We start from the raw sequence: 21,774 nt of genomic DNA on the forward strand, positions 1-21,774 counted from the left end.
CATTAGATTTCTTCTTAAATACGAAATTCGAGCCAAGATCAAATAAGAGAGGTTAATTTACATTGAATTTTATTTATACAAAATTATATTTAAAAAATTCGTAGATAGTTTTATTTTATCATTAAAGAGCTTAAATACCATTTTTTTATGGTAACTAACTAGCTCCCTAAATAGTAAAAAAACTTAAAAAATATATAAATATACCATAAAACTTCAAATATAATAATTAAATATAAATAAATAAATCATTTGTTTTGTTTAAGTTTATTGAATTTATATATTATAAATTTAATACTCAAATCAATAATTATTAAATTAAATTATTTTTTAACCAATTGAATATATAATAAGAAATTTTGTTCAAGAGTAAAATTTTATGTTAAACAATTATTATTGAATTAATATGATATTAAATTGATTTGAAGAGAAACATGCAGAATGTAATAACGATGCCTTAAATGTGTTTATGTGTATAGAAAGTCATATGCGAGCATGAGTACAAAACTTATATTATTATTATTATTATTTGCACAATAATAAAAGAAAAACACACGCAATGATAATAATGAAAGAAAAATAATACTATTATATTAAAAGATTTTACATATTAAATATATATCAAACATAAGGTACTCCAAAGAGTAAAATGTCTTTATATACAAAATTTAAGAATAAAAAACATATTAAAACAATCAAGACAAAACATTTCATGTGAGAGTGTACAGGATATACGATAAACAATTTAATTAAATTTAACATTAATAGATTCTCTCTAGTCTATAATCTTTAACATTAAAAGATTTTTGGCCTTGTTTTATATTGAAGCTAAATTAATGGTATCGGTCAAATGGATTACAGTGATACGATCGAAAAGTTACGTACAATAAACATTCGTTTAAGGCCAGACTCATTTAAATATGCATCTCACTTAAATTCGCATTTGAAAAGAAAAAAATATCGGATTAATAATTTTGTAAATTTTGTTCAGAAGAAATTATTAAAATCATTTGACTTTATATTTTGTTATATATATATATATATATATATATATATATATATATATATATATTTTGTATAGATAGATTGAGAAAGAAAGTATGAATAAAATAAAATAATAAGTTTTTTTTAACATGTCTTTTATCTTTCATATTTTTACAATTTTTAAAAATTCTTAACAATAATATTCAAACTGTAATTATATGATGCCTAGTATTTTATATTGTAATATGACTCTTCAAATTTTATAAATTCCCATTTCAATTAAGTCTGCATCAAATTCCCAAGATCGGACTGCGAATATTTAGTGTAATCTAAAATTTAGCACAAAATGAAGTAGTTGTCAAAATCACCATGATGTGAACCAATGCCTTTCGAGGAATGAATGAAGTTTGTGTGATGTGATGTGAGAAATTGAGAATCAATCTTTCAAAAAAGAAGACAAAGCTCTTTTACTTGCCTTATGAGAAGAGAAAAGCATAAAGAAAAGTATTATACTTGCTCCCCTGTCCCTCTAATTAAAAAAACTAACAACAGTTGCATTGATTTAACTATTTTCAGAAGTTCGTATAGAAAGAGAAAAGAAGATATTGCCTTTTGATAAAGATGTTTCTTTGATTATATAATCCAGTTTTATAATAATCTCGGATTGTATTGAAAAAACTGTGGCTCCCATGATGGATATGTCAATTATCTGATTCTCAGGCCGAGCAGCACAGTCACTTCACAAATCCAAGAAATAGTAATTTAATACCAAAATAAATAAAGTGAAAGAGGAAAAGAAAAAGTAACAACACATTTTCCTTCCCTGTTTATAACGATGTAAATCTAAGTGTGAGTCTAAGTCTCACATTAAATAAAAATGAGAAAGTTGAACATCATATTACAATGAAAACCCATAAACTAATTCTTTTAAGATTTTAAGTTATAAGTGGTATCAATGTCTTGTGTACTTGAACTTATATGTGTTATATCTCTTTGGAAATCTTCTCTGGGAAGACTCATCATCACATATAAATTAGCATAAGCATAATAAGAATACTTGAATAGCATATTAGAGACATGTTGATGGTTTTCATCATCTTTCTGTTTTGGCCAGATCAAAATAATAGAAATATAGCAACAGAATTATCCAATGATAGAAGAACCTCGTAAATTTTGCAGTGTGGCATGCTAATTTGGTGCATTTCAACCTTGAGTTCCTTTTTTTTCTTAATTTCAAACATGCAACGTGATAATCTTATAAAGAAGCTCCTCCTGACACATGATCCAGATGGTCGTAGGTTGGATTCTGAGGCAATTCTTCTTGCTGTGGGCAACATTATGTTTCATTCTTCCAAAATAATAGTAATTTTTATCCACCTTGATACACCCTTCATGCTGCAGCCATAAACTCATGTAGTCTCATACCATTTTTAAAATTATCGCTAACAAGAAATTCATTAAACTGAGTGTGGCATAGAACTCATATTACCTGTATTGAAGCTTTCAGATTATAATTTCTATTCGCTTGTTTCAGGTGACTTCTAATTTATATTCTGCTGCCTTTCAGAAGAATGACATAACTGAAATTGAAACGATTGGTTGTAGTGAATCGGTAGGATTCATCATTACAAAAATATGCAAGGTATTCTACATGTTTGATGTTTTGACAATGAGAGTTAATGCATTTGCTGTTATACTTATGATTAACGTATCTATTTTGTTGGCAGATACTCTGCAGATGCTCTGGTGAAGGTGATATTAACTCAAGGGTCATAAATCTGTTTGATTTGATAGGAAAGTATAGCTGGGATGCAAAAGTAGTTCTAGTGCTTGCTGCTTTTGCTGTAAGATATGGTGAATTTTGGCAACTTATGCAGCTACATCGTGGTAACAGTTTGGCAGCTTTAATTTCAAGTATTAAGCAGCTTCCCTGCAACTTAAAGCCACTGAAGCTACAAATCAAGGCATTGAGCTTGTTGGTTGAGACCATGATGGATGTGGCTATGTGTATAATTAAGTTTGAATACTTACCTCTTCAACATGTTGAGCACGGAAATCATATATTCCGAGTCACAAAGTCTCAAATATACGAGGCTGCATACTGGATCGCCAGAAGCTGTTTAGCATGTTTTTCCCAAGTCAAGGACTTCACAATCAAGCCACATGAGCAAGTGCATGTTTCTTCTCTCTGAGGCTCAGATCAATACTGTCAAGCATGCATAATTCTTTAATTTGTTTGAATAGCCTCTCATAATTGCTGATAGTTTGAAAAGCACGTAAAAAATTGCCTAGGATGATATTTTGATGTATTCGGTATCCACACATTTCAGGTACTCAGATTCAGCAATAATTGCTGCTTGGGAGCTTTCGAGTTTGGCGTATAGATTAAGTGGTACATGCTGCAATCTTAGAAGACAGGTGGATCTGTGTTACGAAGAAATAGGTTATTTTTTAGCTTCATAATGATGCTTCTAATGACAGGTTTATTAAACAATTATGATTTATGTACTAAGATCAGTGATTTATAATGTTTCAGAGAGAAACTTGTATCAGAGGCTGTTGGATCTTGCTCGTGAGGATCACATTGATAATCAGAAGATTCTCACTTTATTTTTTCCTTCAAATAATTACTTGCCACTGAAGGATTGCTCCACAGAAACAAAGGTATTATGCTCTTTAAATCTTCACTAGTATTACCCTTCTTGTAAAGTTATTAGTGATCACATAGCTACTTAATAGAATCATTATGTTTAAATCTTAACCATCCAATCAAAACCTAATAGTCTATACTCATTATTCTCAATTCTCACAATATTAAAGTATTTCTTAAATAAGAAACTCCGTTTGCATATTGGGATATACGTAATGAGAACACTTCTCATTTTTTGAACATAAGAATTATAAATTTAAATTATACGCATAGGTGGAATTTGAATGAATAACACATTGGTAGGATTTTTCTAATGCACTCTTGTTTGTTTTCGGGAAGTGTGATGATAGCTCTAGCTAGTTTCAGATTTGTTAAAATATTTCTGAAGACGCAATTTGCGAATATATTCTTTCTAGACTAAGAAATCTTCTAATCTTAATCCTCTTTTATCAACAGTTAAGTGTGTCTGAGCTGAAAAACAAGTTAGTTCTGTTGTTGATCACAAAACCACAGTTACTCAGCCCTGTAGATCTATTCTTACTTGTCCAGCAAACATGCGATCATCCTCTGAACGAGAGGCTGAAGGAGAGTTATAAGATTGTGTGGATTCCCCTTCCATCTTCTGATTCATGGACTGAAGCTGAAGAAAGTAGTTTTAATTTTCTGTCAGATTCCTTGCCTTGGCATGCTGTTCGGAAACCAAGGTTACTTAGCCCAGCAGTGATCAAGTACATAAGGGAAAGATGGAACTACAAGGATGAGCCCATCATGGTGGCTCTAGATTCAAGAGGGAAGGTCACGAATTACAATGCTCTTGATATGATCAACATTTGGGGAGCCAAAGCTTACCCTTTTTCAGCTTCCAAAGAGGAAGATCTGTGGCAAGACCAGAATTTGACCATGCAACTTTTGCTGGATGAGATCAATCCTCTCCTTGCTTATTGGGTAGGAGTCTGATTATAGCATGTTTTGATGCAGATTATAGCAGTTTAATTTCACGTAATGTTACTAGATTTGACATTGTACCATGTGTCAGGTTGAGCAAGGCAAAAGTATTTGCCTTTATGGGAGTGAAAACTTGGTTTGGATCCAACAATTCAATGATAAGATAAATGAGCTCAAACGAGCAGGTCTGCAGCTGGAAACAATATATGTTGGTAATAGTCAATTGGGTGAACATGTTAAGCAAATAATGGCAAGAAGTGGTGAAACTAGTCGCAGTGATCCACTTTCCTTCACAAACGTGCAATTCTTCTGGCTTCGGTTGGCGAGTATGAGAAGATCTAAACTCAGACTAGGGAAGACACAAAGTGGTGATTCTGTACTAGCAGAGTTGTCAGCTTTGCTTGAAATGGATGATAGGGAAGAAGGTTGGGCAGTGATTGGAAGTGGGGGTTCAACAGATATTATCAGGCTTCAAGGGATGCAGGTGATGGAATTCTTAAGGAAATGTTCTGTGTGGAGAGAAAATATAACCAAGTTTGGATTGTGGGGTGCTCCAAGAAACATCCTAGAAACTGATTTTGTTGAAGGGAGTTGCACTCACTCTTACTTTGTTCCCTCAAGAGAAAATGAAAGACCAAGTCAAGGAACTGTAATTTGTCAAGTGTGCAAGCGTCCCATGAAGAAGTTCGTGGTGTACAAGCCATGAATGAGACACACACAATAGGTAAATTGAACTGTCTATTGTTGTGCATGACTAAGCAAGAACAGATATAGGGAAGAAAAACCAACTCAATTTGATTTTTTCTGAATCGATTTTGTCTCTAGTTTAATGTAATAGTTGAGTGCTTTAATTTTTTGAAGTGGTATGAATGTCAAGTCTTAACGACAGAGACAAATTACATTTTCGCATTTCATATGTTTTTGTTTGTACTTCTGTTTGGTGAAGACTATAACACAATGATACATCTATATAGTCTTTGGAATTCATGCCAAGAATTGTTATCGTGTTCACGTTAGAATTTTTTTTAACAATGTTCAGTTATTATAATTTTTATTCTGCACTCTACACATTCTAATAATTTTGCACTCTACTTTTATAATAAAAAAGGAATTTGAATTCTCAATTGAGTTTTTTTTGTTATTTCTCTGGTGTGTCTTCAAAATAAATGAATGGACACTGATATTGATGTTATGTTTTAAAATATATTAAAAAAAAAATTAATATACATACATCAATATATTTTTAATACTTAATAGAAAACAATACTAAAAAATTCAACAGAGAATTTGAACTCGTAAAAAAGATGCCCATTTGTTCCAAATGAATACATAATGCAAGAACTATTCATCATGTCAAACTACTCTTCTAATGTATGTTTATATTTTGGATACAAAAATGGTTTATTATTTTAACTTACAGAATTTTGTGTACATTTAGGAGCATAGCAGTTCAATATCCAAAATTCATACTCATATTTTGCATATCACCTCATGTTGAGTGGTCCTGTTGTAGCCTAGTCAAGGAGTAATAGGCCCCATTTGATCCAATTCTCAATAACTCTGAGTGCGAGCCTTGTTCCACCACCTTCCCATTTTGAATAACAACTATGGTGTCAACATTCTGTATTGTTGACAAACGGTGAGCTATAACCACACACGTTCTTCCAACCATCATTTTCTCCAGTGCCTCCTGCACCAGATTTTCTGATACACTGTCTAGAGCACTTGTTGCCTCATCTAACAGAAGAATTGAAGGATTCTTAAGTACTGCTCGAGCAATGGCTATTCTCTGCTTCTGCCCTCCTGATAGCTGCACTCCTCTTTCTCCACAGTAAGTATCGTATCCATCTTTCATTGAACTACATCACTTAGATTGTGTTACTAAAGGCAACTATGTTTTCTATGAGGTTCAAAAATGGTCATGTATGTTAAGTTCATTGATTTTTACACTTTCTTGCAATAACAAATCACCTAAGTTTGTTGATTTTACTATAATGGTCTTAAATCTCATGCTAACAATGATTTCTGTTTGGTTGATAGTGTAAAAATTGTAACAAGCTCAAGGCATAGAAGTTACTTCTATTTAAGAAAACAGAAAAAGAACTAGAGTGTTACCTTATAAACTCATGAGCATTTGAAAGACGTGCTGCCTTTCTTATTTCATCTTCTGATGCATCCTTTTTCCCATACACAATGTTGTCACGTATAGTTCCTGCAAAGAGAGTTGGCTCCTGACTAACCAAGGCAATATGTGCTCTCAAACTTCTTAAGTTAAATTCCCTTATGTCACAATTGTCTATGGATATGGATCCCTTAATGGGGTCATAAAATCTTTCGATTAAGCCAATGATGGTGGATTTACCAGAGCCACTTTGTCCCACTAATGCAACTGTTTTTCCAGCTTCAATATCAAGATTGAGGCCCTTGAGAATCACTTGGTCTGGCCTTGTTGGGTATGAGAAAAATACATCTCTAAGTTTTATATGGCCCTTCAAAGAATTTTTACACTTTCTAAGTCTAGGATCTTCTGGTTCAATCTCACTTTTCCTATCCAGTATAGCAAATACTGAACTAATGGCTCTTCCACTTTTAGCTATGTCAGAAGTTGCGCTTGCTGTCTCTGCAATTTGTCTACCAGTGCCCATCAAAATGAGGAAAACTTGCAAAAGATGTTTTGAATCCACCAGATTTCGATTCAGTAACCGGCCTCCATACCAAAAAGTCAAAGTTATAGATGCTGTTGTTACAAAATACGAGACTGACAAAATGGAACCTGAAATCCATGATTGCTTGATGCTTTCCTTCTTAGGGCCCTCCATAGAAGTTCTGAACAAGTTTAGAATCCTTTTCTCAGATGAAAATGCAGCAATAGTCCTGTGGTTAACGGTAGCTTCCATTGCTAATTGACTACCTTCTCTCTGAGCCCTTCTTGCTTTTCCTGCCATACTTTTCATGAGAATGTTTTTTGAGTAGAAACAGGCAATGATCAAAGGCTGCATTGCAATCATGACTATAGCCACCCTCCATGTAACAATCAAACTAAGTACAAAAGCCAAGAGAGCCATAACAGAAATATTAACTATCAATGACATTCGTTCTGCAACAAGGGATCTGACCAAGTTGGCTTCACTTGCCAAACGAGCACAAATTGCTGCACTGCCGTTCTCCTCTTCATCAAACCATCCCATCTCAAAAGTCAACACCTTCTCTAGCAAATTTTCTCGCACCCTTTTTAGCAAACTCTCTCCCATAATGGTGAAATTGTAGTGCTGAAGGAGGCCTGAAATGAAGTAGACAACAGCAATGCAGCAGAAGATGGAGGAGTACAACCTGATTTTTGATTTGATGAGAGAGTCATCTTTTATAAAGTAGACAGATGCAACTATTCCCAAGCAATAGGAGTAAATTGGTTGACATATTCCAGAGCCAATGGCCCCTAAACAACCAAGCAAAGCATGTTTCCATTCTGGGGAATTCATTCTTAGTAAACGCCATTGAGAGAAGTTAGCATGTGAAGATTTCTCATAGTGTTCCCTGTCATAGTCATCAAAGCTAGACCCTACAACACTGATTGAATATATGGGACTAAATGGTTGTGTTGAGCTAAGTGCATGATGAGTTGGGCTACTTTGCCATCTCGAATTTGAACTTGTAAGATTTTCCATAGCTAAGGGACTCTTGTCTATTGTATGCAATGCAATTTCGTTTTGGCTTGTCGCTTGTTGCAGCTGTAGCATTTTTCTGTAAGCCCCTCCTTGTCCATTGTTCAGTTGGAGTAGTTCATCATGGGAACCACATTCAACTACTTTTCCTGTTTGAAGAACTACTATTGAATCAGCTTTGCGAATTGTTGACAGGCGATGCGCTATGATGATTGTTGTCCTGCCTCTAGAAGCTTTCTCAAGGGCCTCCTGCACTAGTCTTTCAGACTGTGAATCCAAAGCACTTGTTGCTTCATCAAGTAGTAGGATTTTGGGTTCTCTTATTAAAGCCCTTGCAATGGCGATCCTTTGCTTTTGCCCTCCAGACAACTGAGCACCGAATTGTCCCACCTAACAACAAATTGAAATCTTCTAAGCAATCAAATTGAACAAAATAAAACTAATGCAGACAGTCTATGCACAGTAGAGTAAAGAATTTAGATGTTGTAATCCCAGTACATATATATGTTGGAAACTGCATATCGACTAGATTTAAAGTCAATTTATTGTATATAAGTAGGTGCAAACCTCACCTTATAAATCAATTTTGTGGAGTTGAGTTAGGTTTAAATTTCACTTCTTAATATGGTATCAAAGTCATAAATTAGAGTTTATCCTAGCAAAATTTATTCTTTATCGAGTCTATTGTTCCACCTGCTATCAGACCGTCCATTAATGTTTAGTTTCACTCTCAAGATGTACATACTCGACAAGGTTGAAAGTACCACATTAACTAAAGATAAGATCAATTAAAGAATCAAATTGAACAAAATAAAATTAATGCAGACGGTCTACGCACAGCAGTAAAAAACTTAGATGTTTCCTACTACATAATTAATATGCATTTCGATTTTTTATACTGTATCAAGATTTGTATTTAGTTATCTGTAAAAGCTTTTATACTCACGGCTCAAAATTATTTAGTTAGGATCTTGCTAATACAAATTAAGGGGATAATGGGACAGAAGTCATAGCTTACTTGAGTTTCATATGCATTAGGAAGTTTGACAATGAAATCATGTGCATTTGCTGCCTTTGCTGCGCTTATAACTGCATCCATTGAAGCTCCTTCCTTGCCAAATAGAATGTTCTCCCTTATGGATGTTGCAAAGAGAATTGGCTCCTGATTTACCAGTCCTATCTGGGACCTTAACCACTTAGGGTGAAGTGTCTGTATATCATATCCATCAAGCAATATCTCGCCGTAAACAGGATCATAAAATCTTTCAAGCAAAGAGATTATAGTAGATTTTCCAGAACCACTCCCTCCAACTAGGCCTAGTGTTTTCCCCGCCTGCACTTTCAGATTGAGTCCTTGGAGAATCAGTGCATCAGGCCTTGATGGGTAACTAAACTCAACATCTTGAAATGTGATTTCTCCTCTTGCATGTGTCAAGACCTTTCCTTTTTCTCTGTAAGAATTTATGCTCGGCACTCGATCAATCATCTCAAAAATCCGTGTAGTAGCTATTGTTGCCTCTAATATGAAACCAAGATTTGGGAGTGCACTCATCAGAGACCTGTGCATTTTACATTCAACAGACATGCAATTAGCAAATGAAGTCCCATGAATAAGAGAAGCAAGTATTTCTCCAATTCAATATTAGTTATTGGACTATTTTTAATGTGTTCAACAAAGTTTCTGCAGTAATTTCAACATGGTCTTGCAAGAACCTCATGTTAAAGCTTGAAAAACTATTACTTAACAAATGGACAGAAAAGGGGGAAATTAACTCACAGTCCTCCCCAAATGATGCATATCTCAGCACAAAACACAGGGCCACCACTTTCTCCTTTTGTCCTGACCAGAACACTACTAACCCAAGATTGGAATGCCCAAGTAGCATATAGCAACCCAATGCTACCGATTATCACTCCCTTGATTTGACCTTGTTTTATGCCAATCTCCATACTTTTTTCAAGACCCGAGTTGAACGCTTGCATTGTTTGCTTCTCGCCCACATATGAATAAACAGTGCGAATTGACGAGATTGCTTGTTCAGCTATGCTACCAGCAACTCCATATGCATCCTTCATTTTATTCCCCAGCTCTTTCATGGCCTTACCAAATATGATTGCAGGCATAATCATCATGATTGAAAATGGAAAAGCAGACACTGCAAGTCTCCATGAAAGGAAGAGTGCCACTATAAAGCTAGAGAGAAATGCTGAGAGGTGACCCAGACAATTGGGCACCTGAAATGCAACAAACACATACACATACAAATGATTCACCACAAAAAGTTCAACAAAACAAGGTGGAAGGTTCTATAAATAATTGAGTGTTATACCTTATCAGCTATGGTATCTTGGATTGTTTGTGCATCAGAAGTTATGGTGGCAATAACTTGGAAAGTTGTGGAAGATTCAGATTGCTTGTCGAAGAAACCAACCTCTTGCCTTAGGACTGATTTAAGGTATTCGATTCTCATGCGAGAGGTTTGTCTCTCTGCAGTTCTTGTCCAACATACCCCTTCTGCAAAATAACACACTCTTTTGAAATCAATATTGAACTCTTTCTGTTTCTGACCAACCAATATTGAGCTTTTACTACATCAGAAATAATTATCTTGCCAAAGTGGAACACGAATTCAAGCAATTGTCAGTTCATTGAATAGGTCATGATATCCACTTTCCAATTTAACCAAAGAAAAATGATGAGAAGGGGAATAATTACTTTAGCTGGAATTTTTTTTTTTTGACATGATGTTTTACACATATCCATGATTAGTTGCACAGTAAAAAGCAGAAATTCAATAGCCCTAGTTATCATTCACAATGGAAACCAAATATCTAGAATTGCAGCAATGCTTACCTATAAAGGACGATAAAGCAACCCCAATTGCAACACCAAGCAGCCTTAGAGCGTACTGAAAGAATGATGACAGAACTTTGTCAGATGTTTTTTAGCAAATGAATAATTTGGTATATAAAAATCCCATTTTTATGCTGTGGAATGTCATCATAACTAACAGCAAGAAGAAAAAAGTAACGAAACCATGTCTTTGAAATTTCGCATTTATATGCTGTGGAATGCTTCAGTGATGACCTCACGTACTAATTACCTTGTCTATAACATGGTTGGGCACGGAATGTTCAGATCCACCTTCATAATCATTTATCAAACTTCCAAGAACAAGCATTGTCATAGGGGTCTGTAATCCACCTCCAATGCAACCCAGTGTCCCAAAGAGTAACAGCAATTTGTCAAATCCATCTGCATAACGAAAAATTCCACCTTTGCCACCCATATTCTGGTGGGATTTCTATGCATGCCACAAAGTTCTTAACTTCTTGAACACCTTGTTGCTATAATATGTGTCTTTGAACTTGTTTCAAGTTATTGTATAGTTTTCTATCTAGAGCTGAATTATGGCCATGTGGATTGAGCTACATACAGGTTTTTTAACATTAATGCCGGCACTTGTTTACAAGTAGTGGATTCCTCAATTAATTCCGTGTCACTAAGAGACACCATGTTATAGTTTGATCGAACAAGACATTATGATTATGTTATTTTGGTGTTATTTGTATAGTTTTAATCACAAGGAACACATATAACGTCCATACACCAACGACGAGGAAGATAAGTTAGAGAAAGAATCTATTCCAAATCATGATCATTGAACCTATCGATTTGTAACTGAGAACAAAGAGTAATGTGTGATTGGAAAAAATAGTGTCTTTTAGTATTCGACTCAATGAATAATATAATGAATCTCACTCTCTTTTGTGTTAGAAAAAAGGTTGTTTAACACCAACCATTTGACAACTCTTATAAAGATAAAATAATTTTAACAAGAATTAACTTTTATATTTTTAAAAGAAAAAGAAAGTAAATAGTAACGAAAGACAATATCAAATAATAATAAAAATAAATATGATGTCAAAATATCAGTATCCTTTGTGTTATATATTTTCTATAGATTGGAATGATGAGAATAGAAAAAAATAAAATGACAAATGAAGGAATAATAAAATATTTGTCACTTATTGAGATGTCCAAATCTTAGGTAATAAGAATCTTATGAATATTCTATCCTAAATCATTTTTTTCTTTTGAAGGTAGAGGTGAAGGTTTGTTTTTATTTTTTTGCAAATGGTGTCATATATGTTATTTATAAGGTGACTTATGAATCTTAATCTTTCCTGTTTTTTCTATCTTGTGTTTGATAAGAGAAGGTGCATAAAGAATCAAATTCACGTAATAAAAATTAGAATTTCGAGATTAGTTATCAAGTATAATTGTACTTATGGGATATGTCTCTAATAAGAAATCATATTGTAATGTCAATTTTCAAATTCACTAAAAGATTGCTAATATATAATGTATATTGATGTTTTTCTTTTATTAAAAAAACACTCGTACAAAATATAAGCATTGCCAAAACTTGACTATAGAATTTCATACACAAAATCCAAGATGTAGGATAATAAAAAAATTACATAAATATTATATAACAAAAATACAAAATAGTTGAGAAATCTTAGGAACTAGTTTTAAATACCACCTAATATCTAACAAAATAATAATAATTAAGGATTCAATTATTACATGATATAGGTTTTTGACAGATATTGAAAAATATATATTACGACATCCATAGGAAAATATGAAATGACTCAAAATATTTTCAATGTATATTGATTAAGGATAATCTTGAAAGAAAATGTTTGTAAAACAATAACTAAGATATTTTTTTTTCTACACACAATATAAAATAATTTTTTGGTAAAAATCAACTTAACTATTTTGGGTTGGATTTTTTACTGTGGTCATAAAATAGAATGTAAAGGTTAGGTCATGTGATTTGATTTTTAAACTTATGAGTGAAATTTGTTGATGAGATATTTAATTTTATTAAAATCGTTATTTAAACTTGTACTATTTTTCATCCATAAAAATTAAATACATGTTAAAAAAATTTATAACAACACTGACTTGTCATACTTTGGTGACAGAAGTAGATTCTCCAGAGCATCTATAGCAGGGGTTTATACCACAATTAAATGGATTATTTAAATAAAAATGATTAAGTAAAATAACCTTTTTGACCACATTGTGTCCGTACAAATGGTGTTTCCAAAGTAGTTCACTGTCCAACTATATAACGACAAAGCTTTTTTAATTAATCTTATTATACGCTGCTGCTTCATATTATCTATTATTTAAAATTTTCTCACACATAATTAAGGAGGCGTAAAATATAATTTTATTTTCTTGAAAGAAAAATATTAAATTATTTTGATCTTTAAATTTTAAAAATTAAAAATATAATATTTTTAATCTAATAAAGTTAATTTTTCTTTTATTGATAAATAGTGTTTTAGTATGATATTTGAGTTGTAACATGTAAATTGTTAAAATGTTAATCAAAAATATTTTTTGACACGTTAGTAAAATCAATAATAAATTTGAGAATAAAATTGTGTTTTTGAGTTAGAATAAAATTCTAATTTCGTATTTAAATTTAAAAAAGATTTATGTGAAAAGTATTTAGTTTAAAGAATTGATACGTGTAAGCGGCCAACCGTGTGACCTTGATTGCATCGAAAAGTATATCAACCACACACTTATGCTTCTTCTCATTACTATCGAACAAAACTACTAATAATTAATAATTAAGGCTTAAATACTTTTTTATTCTCATTTTGGTAGTATTTGTTGTAGATGATCCTATTTTCACATAATGTTTAGAATGGTCCTCATTTTTATCGAATGTTTAAAATGATCATCATTTTCGCAATTCGTGTTTTATTTGGTCCTCTTATGTGACGTCGTTTAAATAATTAACGGAGCATTATACAGGTGACACGATTTGTCTTAAGGTGTATTACGTGTACTGTATATATGCCTAATTAACGTTAATTTTTTAATTTAGGGAAAATTTTGCAATTAGGAAAATTTCTTCATTTTCGTCTTTCTTGAGCTCGGATTTACAGATGAAACAGCTAATACTTGTCATTTCATCATTGGGTTGCAGTTGCACTCTTCATTGCAATTTTCCGATCAATCATCATCAACATTAGATTTGTAGTACACGTAACACACCCTAATATAAACCGTGCTACATGTACAATGCTCTGGTAATGTTTTGAACGGCGTTACAGAAAATGACCAAATAAAACACGAATTGCAAAAATGATGACCATTTTAAACAGTAAGAATGAAAACTATTTTAAACATTCTGTCAAAATGAGGATCATTCGCAACAAACAAGAATGAGGACCAAAAAAGTATTTAAGCCAATGATTAAAGAACCAACATTTTTAAATCGTTATAAATCTGTTAAAAGAGTGGGTTAAATGAGTTTCTTTTTCTCTCAAACTTTTATATTTAATTTAAATTTTAAAAGTAAATAAATATAATTTTATTAATTTAATTATTTTCATTTTTTTATTTCAAAATTATATTTAATTTATATTTTAATATATATTAAAATTTAAAATGTTATTGAATTTTAATTTAACTCTAAATTTAGAGATTAAAAATATATTCGATTAATAAATTTGTTTCTTATTATTATATGTTGGAGAGCGTAAAACTAATATCTTATAATCAAATATTTTTTTTTTATTTAAAAGTAATGTAATTATTCTCCTTTTATGAGAATAGTAACGTAAATGTTATTAGTGACGTTTCTTATGAGGAATTTTTACTTCCAAAATTCTTTTAAACAAATTAGGATATCAGTAAAAATATATAATTTTTAATTTTACTGATCCTCTCAATTTTTATATATATATATATATATATATATATATATATATATATATTTACACTTCTAAAATTTTAAAACTGTTACTGAGTGCCACATTATATATTTGATTAATAAACGACTCATTTAACCTTTATCACATAATAATTGAAATGCAACTCTGTTAGTCTTTCAATTAGGTATCATTATATTAAATTTTTATTTTATTTTATTTTTTACTAAAATAAGTTAATGTGATATTTCTCTTCATATTTACCGTGGTAATATTGTTATAACAATGGAACGTGTATTTATCAGTGTGATGTATATTTTTTATCAGTAAATCAAATTTAACTAATGAGATATTGTTTGATATTTATTTTATAAATAATTGTTGTAATCACGTTATTATCCATATTGATTTGTTCGTTAAGAAAATCAAATTTAAAACATTTAAACAAAATTTAACAACAGAAAAAAAAAACTATTAAACTAAAATAATGCATGATAAAATAAATTATTATATTAAATATAATTATCATCAAAATTATATAACTCAAGAAGAAAATTCTGTTTTGAATCTACGAGACAAGAGAACATGTAAAAGAGAGTGAGGAACCAATAGGAGTGGTTTTTGAATGAAGTTTGAGAGCATAAAGGATTTTGGTAACATAATGTGTTAGAAATAATGTGCAATTAATGTGAGAAAGAGAAAAAAAAATGATACGAGGTTTGAGATGAAAAGTAGAGATGACGTGGAGAGAATCAGGTGGTCCAGGTGTCAAAACCCCAGAGAATCAAATGAGGAAAAGAACAGGTGAAAAAAAATCTGACAGAGATGTGAAGGGGTCCTGTTCTCTTTTTTTCTCTTTCTCTTTCTTTTCTTTTAGCAGCTCAACTGAAAGCTACACAACCAAAACATTAAATGCTCTTCTCTCTCAACAAACAAAAAAACACACACTACACAACTATACAAAATCCAACCCCAATTAAACTATATTAATTATGTAAAAATTAACTTATTTATTTATTCAAGGGTAATAATAATAATAATAATAATAATAATAATAATAATAATCAATTTTTGTCAGCAATGTCTTTTTCATCATCCACAGTGAAAAATTAAATCTCTGCATACATAATAAAAGACCCAGCTATGTGAACGCTCTCACACTAATTTTACCCTCTTGCTTTCTCTACTAAATAAAAAGTTCACCTTTATTTCGGATTATAGGAAATTGAAAAAACTTGATGAAGATGAAACTAAGATTTCGAGGAACGTTAAATAAAGTTACAAAATTTGATTATTTAACCTTTGTTTTTTCTATTTCTGTCAAACAAAGACAACATAAAAAAACAAATGATAACGTAGGATCTACACTTAAAAATGTTATATTTGTAAAGAAAAATGTAATAGTAGTTTCTTATATGAGTTCCTGAAGAATTGCACTCGTTAACCGAGATTTAACACAAGCACACATACATACATAAACATTGTGAAGAACAAACGGCTATGGTTTTCTATGTTGTCCATCGTTCAAGTTTCTATCTATAACTGATACATCGAAATTCCAAAGCAGCAGAACCTACAGGGCTACTACACAAGCGATTCAAAAGAGAAAATGGAATATAACTAAACTGAAAAGAAAAAAAAAACATTAAACAAAAAAAAATGAAGAAATTGGAGGAAAGGTGAGCAGTGAGCAGCAAGAGGTTCGTAGGTACGAACACGACGACAGAGAGAGAGAGAACACAGGTGTGGCTCGTTGCTCAACCACCTTAAATGCTGTCTGTCCGAGCTATAGCTGATGCTAAATTCATTCTATCACACATTTTTTTTTGATCGATTCATTCACAATCACAACACTACAACTATTCTACCCTTCATAGTTTTCTAGGCCTCTGCATTCGTGTCATCATCACCATCATCGTCGTCACCAACGTCGCCGCTTTTGCTGCTTTCCACGTCATCACCGCCATTATCATCGCAGTTCGGGATTGAAACGGGTGGTTGATGGTGCTTGGCGGTGCTGTTCCCCACTAAGGGAAGTGGCTCAGTGAGTTCCCTGCCATCTCGAGGCGGTGAAAACACCACTGGCAGGTAATGCTCCATCTCGCATGGGAACTTTGAGTTCTTAAAGTGCTCCTTCAATGCCTCCAAACCCTTCATTGTCATTTAAACCATTCATTCATTATCACCATTTACTACACCCACTGCTATTTTTTACTCTAATAATTTCTGTCATATCATACCTGAACTCTTGCATAGGTCACTTCACAGATTTTTCTTGAGTTGAAAACCTCCCAGTGTTGGAGATGGAAGGCCTTGTAGAGCCTCAGTGTGGCCTCCGGGGATGTCATGTTCACGAACCCATATCCCACGTTGCACTTGTTGCTGTTCCAACAAAACACGACAACATAAATTCTTAACTAGTTCTAGTTCTGGTCAAAGGACATGGAAATGGAAAAATATATACTTGAAATCAATGGGGAGGTACACGAAGTCGTAGGAGGATAGAGGCTGCTCATCGCCGTCTGCAATCTGCTCGTTGCAGTGTATGCAGTGATTATCCAGCATGTTCAATAGCAACTTCTGACTGCATCATGTCCAAAAACACACAATATATATAAAATGCTCAACAATTTCAAATCCAAACAAATAAAAAAATAATTAAAAAAAACACCACATTATATACTTTAGTTTATTCAATACTCATTCATACTATCATTATACTTTACAGTACTCTCTCTTGATGCTTTTACACACTACTGTTGCTGTGACTAAAAGGAAAGACAGGGAAGCAGAATCGGTGATTTGTGATGTGTGTAAGCTCATACTAGCAGGTGAGATAACAGGAACAGAAACAGAAGAAAATGAAAATGAAGCAACGGAGTATAATTAAAATATTAAAAAAGAAGAAAAACGGACCTGTACTTGTTGGGAATGTTTTTGATCATGACAGTGGTTCGAGTATCTTTGGGACCAGACTCGACAATGGCGTCTTCTTTTATTAGAAAGCGAGCTTCGAGTTTCTTTGCTTGCTTTCCCTTCCAGTGCCTACTTCTAGGTAGTTGCTGTGGTTGTTGTTGTTGCTGCTGCTGCTTTGTGGTTGCTACGACTAGCGTGGTCTCGCAACTCTGCTTTCTGCTGAGATTCCTCCTTGGGGGGCCACCACCATGTGAGTGGTGCTGCTGCTCTTGAACCCCATGTCCAACATCCCCGGTCAAACTCATTGACCCAATTGCCTCATCCAGAGAATCTTGGACCTTGACGGGACTTGCCAATGATTTAGTGCGAGAGAATTGAGGGGGGTGAGAGGTATGCAGGCGAGGAGCAGCAAAACGACGCGGCGGGGAAGGAGGGAAGGGTGGTGGCGGTGGTGGTGGTGGGGCATTGAAATGGAGAGGGGTGGTTTTGGAGGAAGGAGAGTGGTGGAAGAATCTGCGGGTGTGGCCACCGGGTCTGCTGAACTCGATGATGATGGGTTTGCCGTGAATTTGCTTGCCGTTCATGTGCTTCAATGCCTTGGCAGCGTCTCTGGTGTCGAAGAACTCGACGAATCTTTGGTTCTTTTTCCATGGGGTATCTCTCAATTCCTTTATGGGACCTATCCGTTGATCCAACCAACCACCAAAACAAAATCAAAAAAAGGTAGCGAAAGTGGAGACACAAAAAGTCCAAGACAGAGACATCTCAATCCCATTATTATTATTTATTCTTTCATCACCCAAGTTAATAAGTTAGTTCACAACAGATATAATAATAATAATAAGGAAGAGAAGCTAAGAGAGAAGGGTTTGCAGAGACGATACCGAAAGGGTGGAAGAGTCGACGGAGGTGGTCGGTGGAGAGGTGGGGGTCCAGGTTGAAGACGACGAGGGTGCCTTGGTTGTGGGCGTCGGGGATGGAGGAGGAGGAGGGGAGGACGTAGTGGGCGGAGATGGGGCGGCCGGAGAGGAGGCCCGGGGTGGGCGGGGGGAAGTGGTGGTGCATGGAGCGGATGGCGGCGAAGGCGGACTCTGCATGGCGGAGGTCGTAGAAGTGGACGATGAGGATTCCGTGGCGGAGGGCTTCCGTTTGAAGGGCTCTGACGTCGCCGAAGGCCTGGAGTTCGGCGCGGAGGGCGGAGTCGGAGGTGAAGGGGAGCGGCGTGAGGAGGAGGGAGCGGGTGGAGGAGGTGGAGAGGTGAGGAGGCGGAGGAGGAGGAAGAGGGTGTGGAAACGGCAACGGTAAGGGTAACGGTAACGGAATAGGGTACCATTGGCATTGAATAATAGCGTTGTTGTTGATGCTTGGTCTGAACTCTTCAGCTCTTGGGTCTAAGCTTCCTTCCAACCGGACAATGATTCCGGTTTCTCCCATTAGATCAACTCAACTCAACCACTCTCTTTTCCTTCTTCACTTCTGTTATGTGTTTGTTTCTGTGACAGACACAGAGGTTTTTTCCTCTGTTGTTTTGTGCTGTGTCGGAGCGAGGCTCTGAAACGGGTTAGAAAAGAAAAGCAGAGAGAGAGAGAGAGAGAAAATGGAGAAGGAAGAAAGAAAGGACAGAGAAGACAATACTGAGTCACTCAGTAACTCGCTCCACTATTTTCCTCATTCTCTACTTTCCTATCGAAGCCAAAGTTGCTAAAAATGTACTTTCCCTCCCACCCCATGCCATGTTATGCTTGCAAGCATTTTACTTTTTTGCCTCTCTCTCTCTTCCATTGCAAAATCTTCATTCTTTACCATTTAGACTATTCAAAACAAACATTCAATGACATAATTAAGAAAATACTATTCAATTTCCTCTATTTAATATGTTTTGACTAATCTCCTCACAACACTGTTATGTTATGTATTTATATTATATATATTTTCAATTCTTTTTTAGATTTTTTAGATTCATAATATAATTAGTGTGTGTTGCAACGTTATGATATAGAGTGAAATGAGAATCCAATTAATGAAGAGTTTGACCAGAGGGATATGTTCCATTTGAGATTTGCAAAGAGGATTAATAAATTAATTAAATATTAATTAAGGTTAATGATTCTCCGTTGCTTTGGTGCATAAAACAAGATATGCCAAAAGAGGACAGTAATAAATGGCTCCAATGTCTGCTTGAGGACCGTACTATTTCATGTTTTTGTATTTTCTACTGCTCATTATGCTTTTTCTGTGAACACTTCCTTACACCCTCTGAATTTTCTCACACTCTTTTTCTTACCTATTTTCTCTTCTTCCATTTCATTTCATCTAGGCCCAAATCAAGCCCATAAGCTACTACAAATTTTCTCTCATCATTTCAAAGAGTTAAATATTTTTTAAGTTTCTCAATTGCATGAAAACAAAATTTGATCACAAATTTTAAAAATTAATGAATATAATCATTATTAATTTTTTTTTACTTATTAAACGACATTTCAAAATAATTAATATATAACATCGTCTAAATATCAGCCTGAATGTTATTTGAAACATCTAAAAAATTTAACGCAGTTAAATTAGAAAAATTATATCTATTCATTTTAAAGATCAAATTCTATCAAAATTTAAGATATTTAAATTTTAACTTTATATTAAAATTTAAATACTAAAAACATATTCAATCTTGAAATCTAACTTAAAAAATATGATTAAGATCTTCCTGACGAATGAATCCATGAAAAGTGAGTTAATTGAATTGTGGGAAACACAGTTAAAAAAAGAATGGTGTCTTGTTATGTGGAGACAAGTGTGGATGGTTGTTCTGTAAATAGTGGTTGGGATTATTAATAAAGAAAAGGGAATTTGAGTTACCATTAGCAGTGGGTGAGGTTGAAGACACTTCAACAATGAGTTTAATAATTGTCTGTTTCATTGAGTTAGGATTCCAATATGCTGTGAAAGGTGAGATTTCTCAAACCTATTTTATTCTCACAATTTTTATTCTTTGCATCACACCGCCTCCATCTTCCACGTCTTTCGTTATATAAATAATGATATTTTGACAACTTTCTTTTATAATTTAACGTGACATTATTTAAAAAATTCGTCACGATTAAAAAATCAAATTTTTTGAAAAAGTGTTGATGCGTAGGCCACGAGAATGTAGCACATAAAGTAGGTGAAAGCGATGTTTCCATGCTTCTTCTTCATCACCACCATTCTTAAGTACTACGTTATAACAAACCATATTCACATTCTGATTTTGTTTCTTTTGCAATTTTGGAAGATAAATAGTTTTAATATTTGTATCTTACTTATCCAGGCATAACATTGTAAACACTTGAGTCCAAACATTATTAAATGAAGATTGATTTTGACACTGTAACAATGATGTGATCTTATAAAAAAATGAAGAGAGGTTTGTAAAACGAGACATTTATTTAGCCTATGAAAGAGAGAAAGCAGTGCACTCATCACAAGACGAAGGGTGCATGGGATGAAAAGAAAAGTATGAAGAAAGAGTTAATTAGAGACAAAAAGAAGTGGGATTTTGAACACCACTGGAAGGAACCATCCTTGTTACCAGCAATGTTTGCTGCAACCTCCACTAACCTATATGCCTATTATATCTTCCATCATTTCAATTTAATCAACCATAAACATTCATTTCAAACAAGATTATACATTAACCAAGATTATCTCAATTATGATAAAGTGGTATTATGTCGGTAATATAACTAATAAGGATTAAGTATAATCGGTAAAGATTAAGCATAAGACAGATCAACAAAATTCTAAACTGATTAACAAAAATAATCATCTAGATAATCTATGTCTAACAAGATAAAAGTCTATGAATATAAGGTTAAATATGTTTTTTGTCTC

The 21,774-nt window shown here is 33.5% G+C and overlaps 3 protein-coding genes and 1 long non-coding RNA gene across 5 annotated transcripts; 1 reads left to right on the forward strand and 3 right to left on the reverse strand.

The window, feature by feature from the left end:
* The first annotated feature begins 2,108 nt into the window (after positions 1-2,108).
* LOC114173947 (protein SIEVE ELEMENT OCCLUSION C) lies at positions 2,109-5,573 on the forward strand. Its single transcript, XM_028058645.1, has 7 exons — positions 2,109-2,343; positions 2,516-2,623; positions 2,709-3,154; positions 3,312-3,424; positions 3,518-3,645; positions 4,088-4,576; positions 4,668-5,573. Exons 1-7 carry the CDS (start codon positions 2,167-2,169, stop codon positions 5,280-5,282), a joined length of 2,076 nt encoding a protein of 691 aa, XP_027914446.1. The 5' UTR covers positions 2,109-2,166; the 3' UTR covers positions 5,283-5,573.
* LOC114173952 lies at positions 2,195-3,115 on the reverse strand. Its single transcript, XR_003602647.1, has 3 exons — positions 3,013-3,115; positions 2,471-2,561; positions 2,195-2,376 (listed from the first exon to the last, which is right to left on the reverse strand). It is a non-coding gene; the product is annotated as an uncharacterized LOC114173952 (long non-coding RNA).
* Positions 5,574-5,843: 270 nt separating the features above from the next.
* Positions 5,844-11,545, reverse strand: LOC114173939 (putative multidrug resistance protein). The gene is made up of 7 exons (XM_028058637.1): positions 11,343-11,545; positions 11,093-11,147; positions 10,569-10,753; positions 10,016-10,473; positions 9,257-9,797; positions 6,692-8,628; positions 5,844-6,435 (listed from the first exon to the last, which is right to left on the reverse strand). The coding sequence occupies exons 1-7, from the start codon at positions 11,526-11,528 to the stop codon at positions 6,066-6,068; spliced, it is 3,732 nt and encodes a 1,243-aa protein (XP_027914438.1). The 5' UTR covers positions 11,529-11,545; the 3' UTR covers positions 5,844-6,065.
* A 4,827-nt stretch (positions 11,546-16,372) lies between these two features.
* On the reverse strand, positions 16,373-19,353 carry LOC114180672 (protein terminal ear1). Of its 2 annotated transcripts, none has more exons than XM_028066981.1 (5): positions 18,789-19,353; positions 17,905-18,583; positions 17,474-17,572; positions 17,229-17,370; positions 16,373-17,139 (listed from the first exon to the last, which is right to left on the reverse strand). In XM_028066981.1, exons 1-5 carry the CDS (start codon positions 19,336-19,338, stop codon positions 16,870-16,872), a joined length of 1,740 nt encoding a protein of 579 aa, XP_027922782.1. In that variant the 5' UTR covers positions 19,339-19,353; the 3' UTR covers positions 16,373-16,869. The 2 variants fall into 2 exon arrangements, with proteins under 2 accessions (XP_027922782.1, XP_027922776.1); XM_028066975.1 differs by having other exon boundaries at positions 16,374-17,139; positions 17,453-17,572.
* Positions 19,354-21,774: the final 2,421 nt, after the last annotated feature.

Source organism: Vigna unguiculata, chromosome 1 (genome assembly GCF_004118075.2).
Source record: "Vigna unguiculata cultivar IT97K-499-35 chromosome 1, ASM411807v1, whole genome shotgun sequence".
In the NCBI taxonomy this organism is placed as follows: Eukaryota; Viridiplantae; Streptophyta; class Magnoliopsida; order Fabales; family Fabaceae; genus Vigna; species Vigna unguiculata.

Coding starts and splice junctions, on each gene's coding strand:
- LOC114173947 (XM_028058645.1), top strand. CDS start 2,167: ATGCTAATTTGGTGCATTTCAACCTTGAGTTCCTTTTTTTTCTTAATT. Junction 3,425..3,517: donor TCTGTGTTACGAAGAAATAG/GTTATTTTTTAG, acceptor ATAATGTTTCAG/AGAGAAACTTGTATCAGAGG. Junction 4,577..4,667: donor ATCCTCTCCTTGCTTATTGG/GTAGGAGTCTGA, acceptor ACCATGTGTCAG/GTTGAGCAAGGCAAAAGTAT.
- LOC114173939 (XM_028058637.1), bottom strand. CDS start 11,528: ATGGGTGGCAAAGGTGGAATTTTTCGTTATGCAGATGGATTTGACAAA. Junction 10,754..11,092: donor TGCTTTATCGTCCTTTATAG/GTAAGCATTGCT, acceptor GTTATTTTGCAG/AAGGGGTATGTTGGACAAGA. Junction 8,629..9,256: donor CTAATGCATATGAAACTCAA/GTAAGCTATGAC, acceptor ATTTGTTGTTAG/GTGGGACAATTCGGTGCTCA.
- LOC114180672 (XM_028066975.1), bottom strand. CDS start 19,338: ATGGGAGAAACCGGAATCATTGTCCGGTTGGAAGGAAGCTTAGACCCA. Junction 18,584..18,788: donor TCGACTCTTCCACCCTTTCG/GTATCGTCTCTG, acceptor ATCAACGGATAG/GTCCCATAAAGGAATTGAGA. Junction 17,371..17,452: donor TACCTCCCCATTGATTTCAA/GTATATATTTTT, acceptor TTGTTGGAACAG/CAACAAGTGCAACGTGGGAT.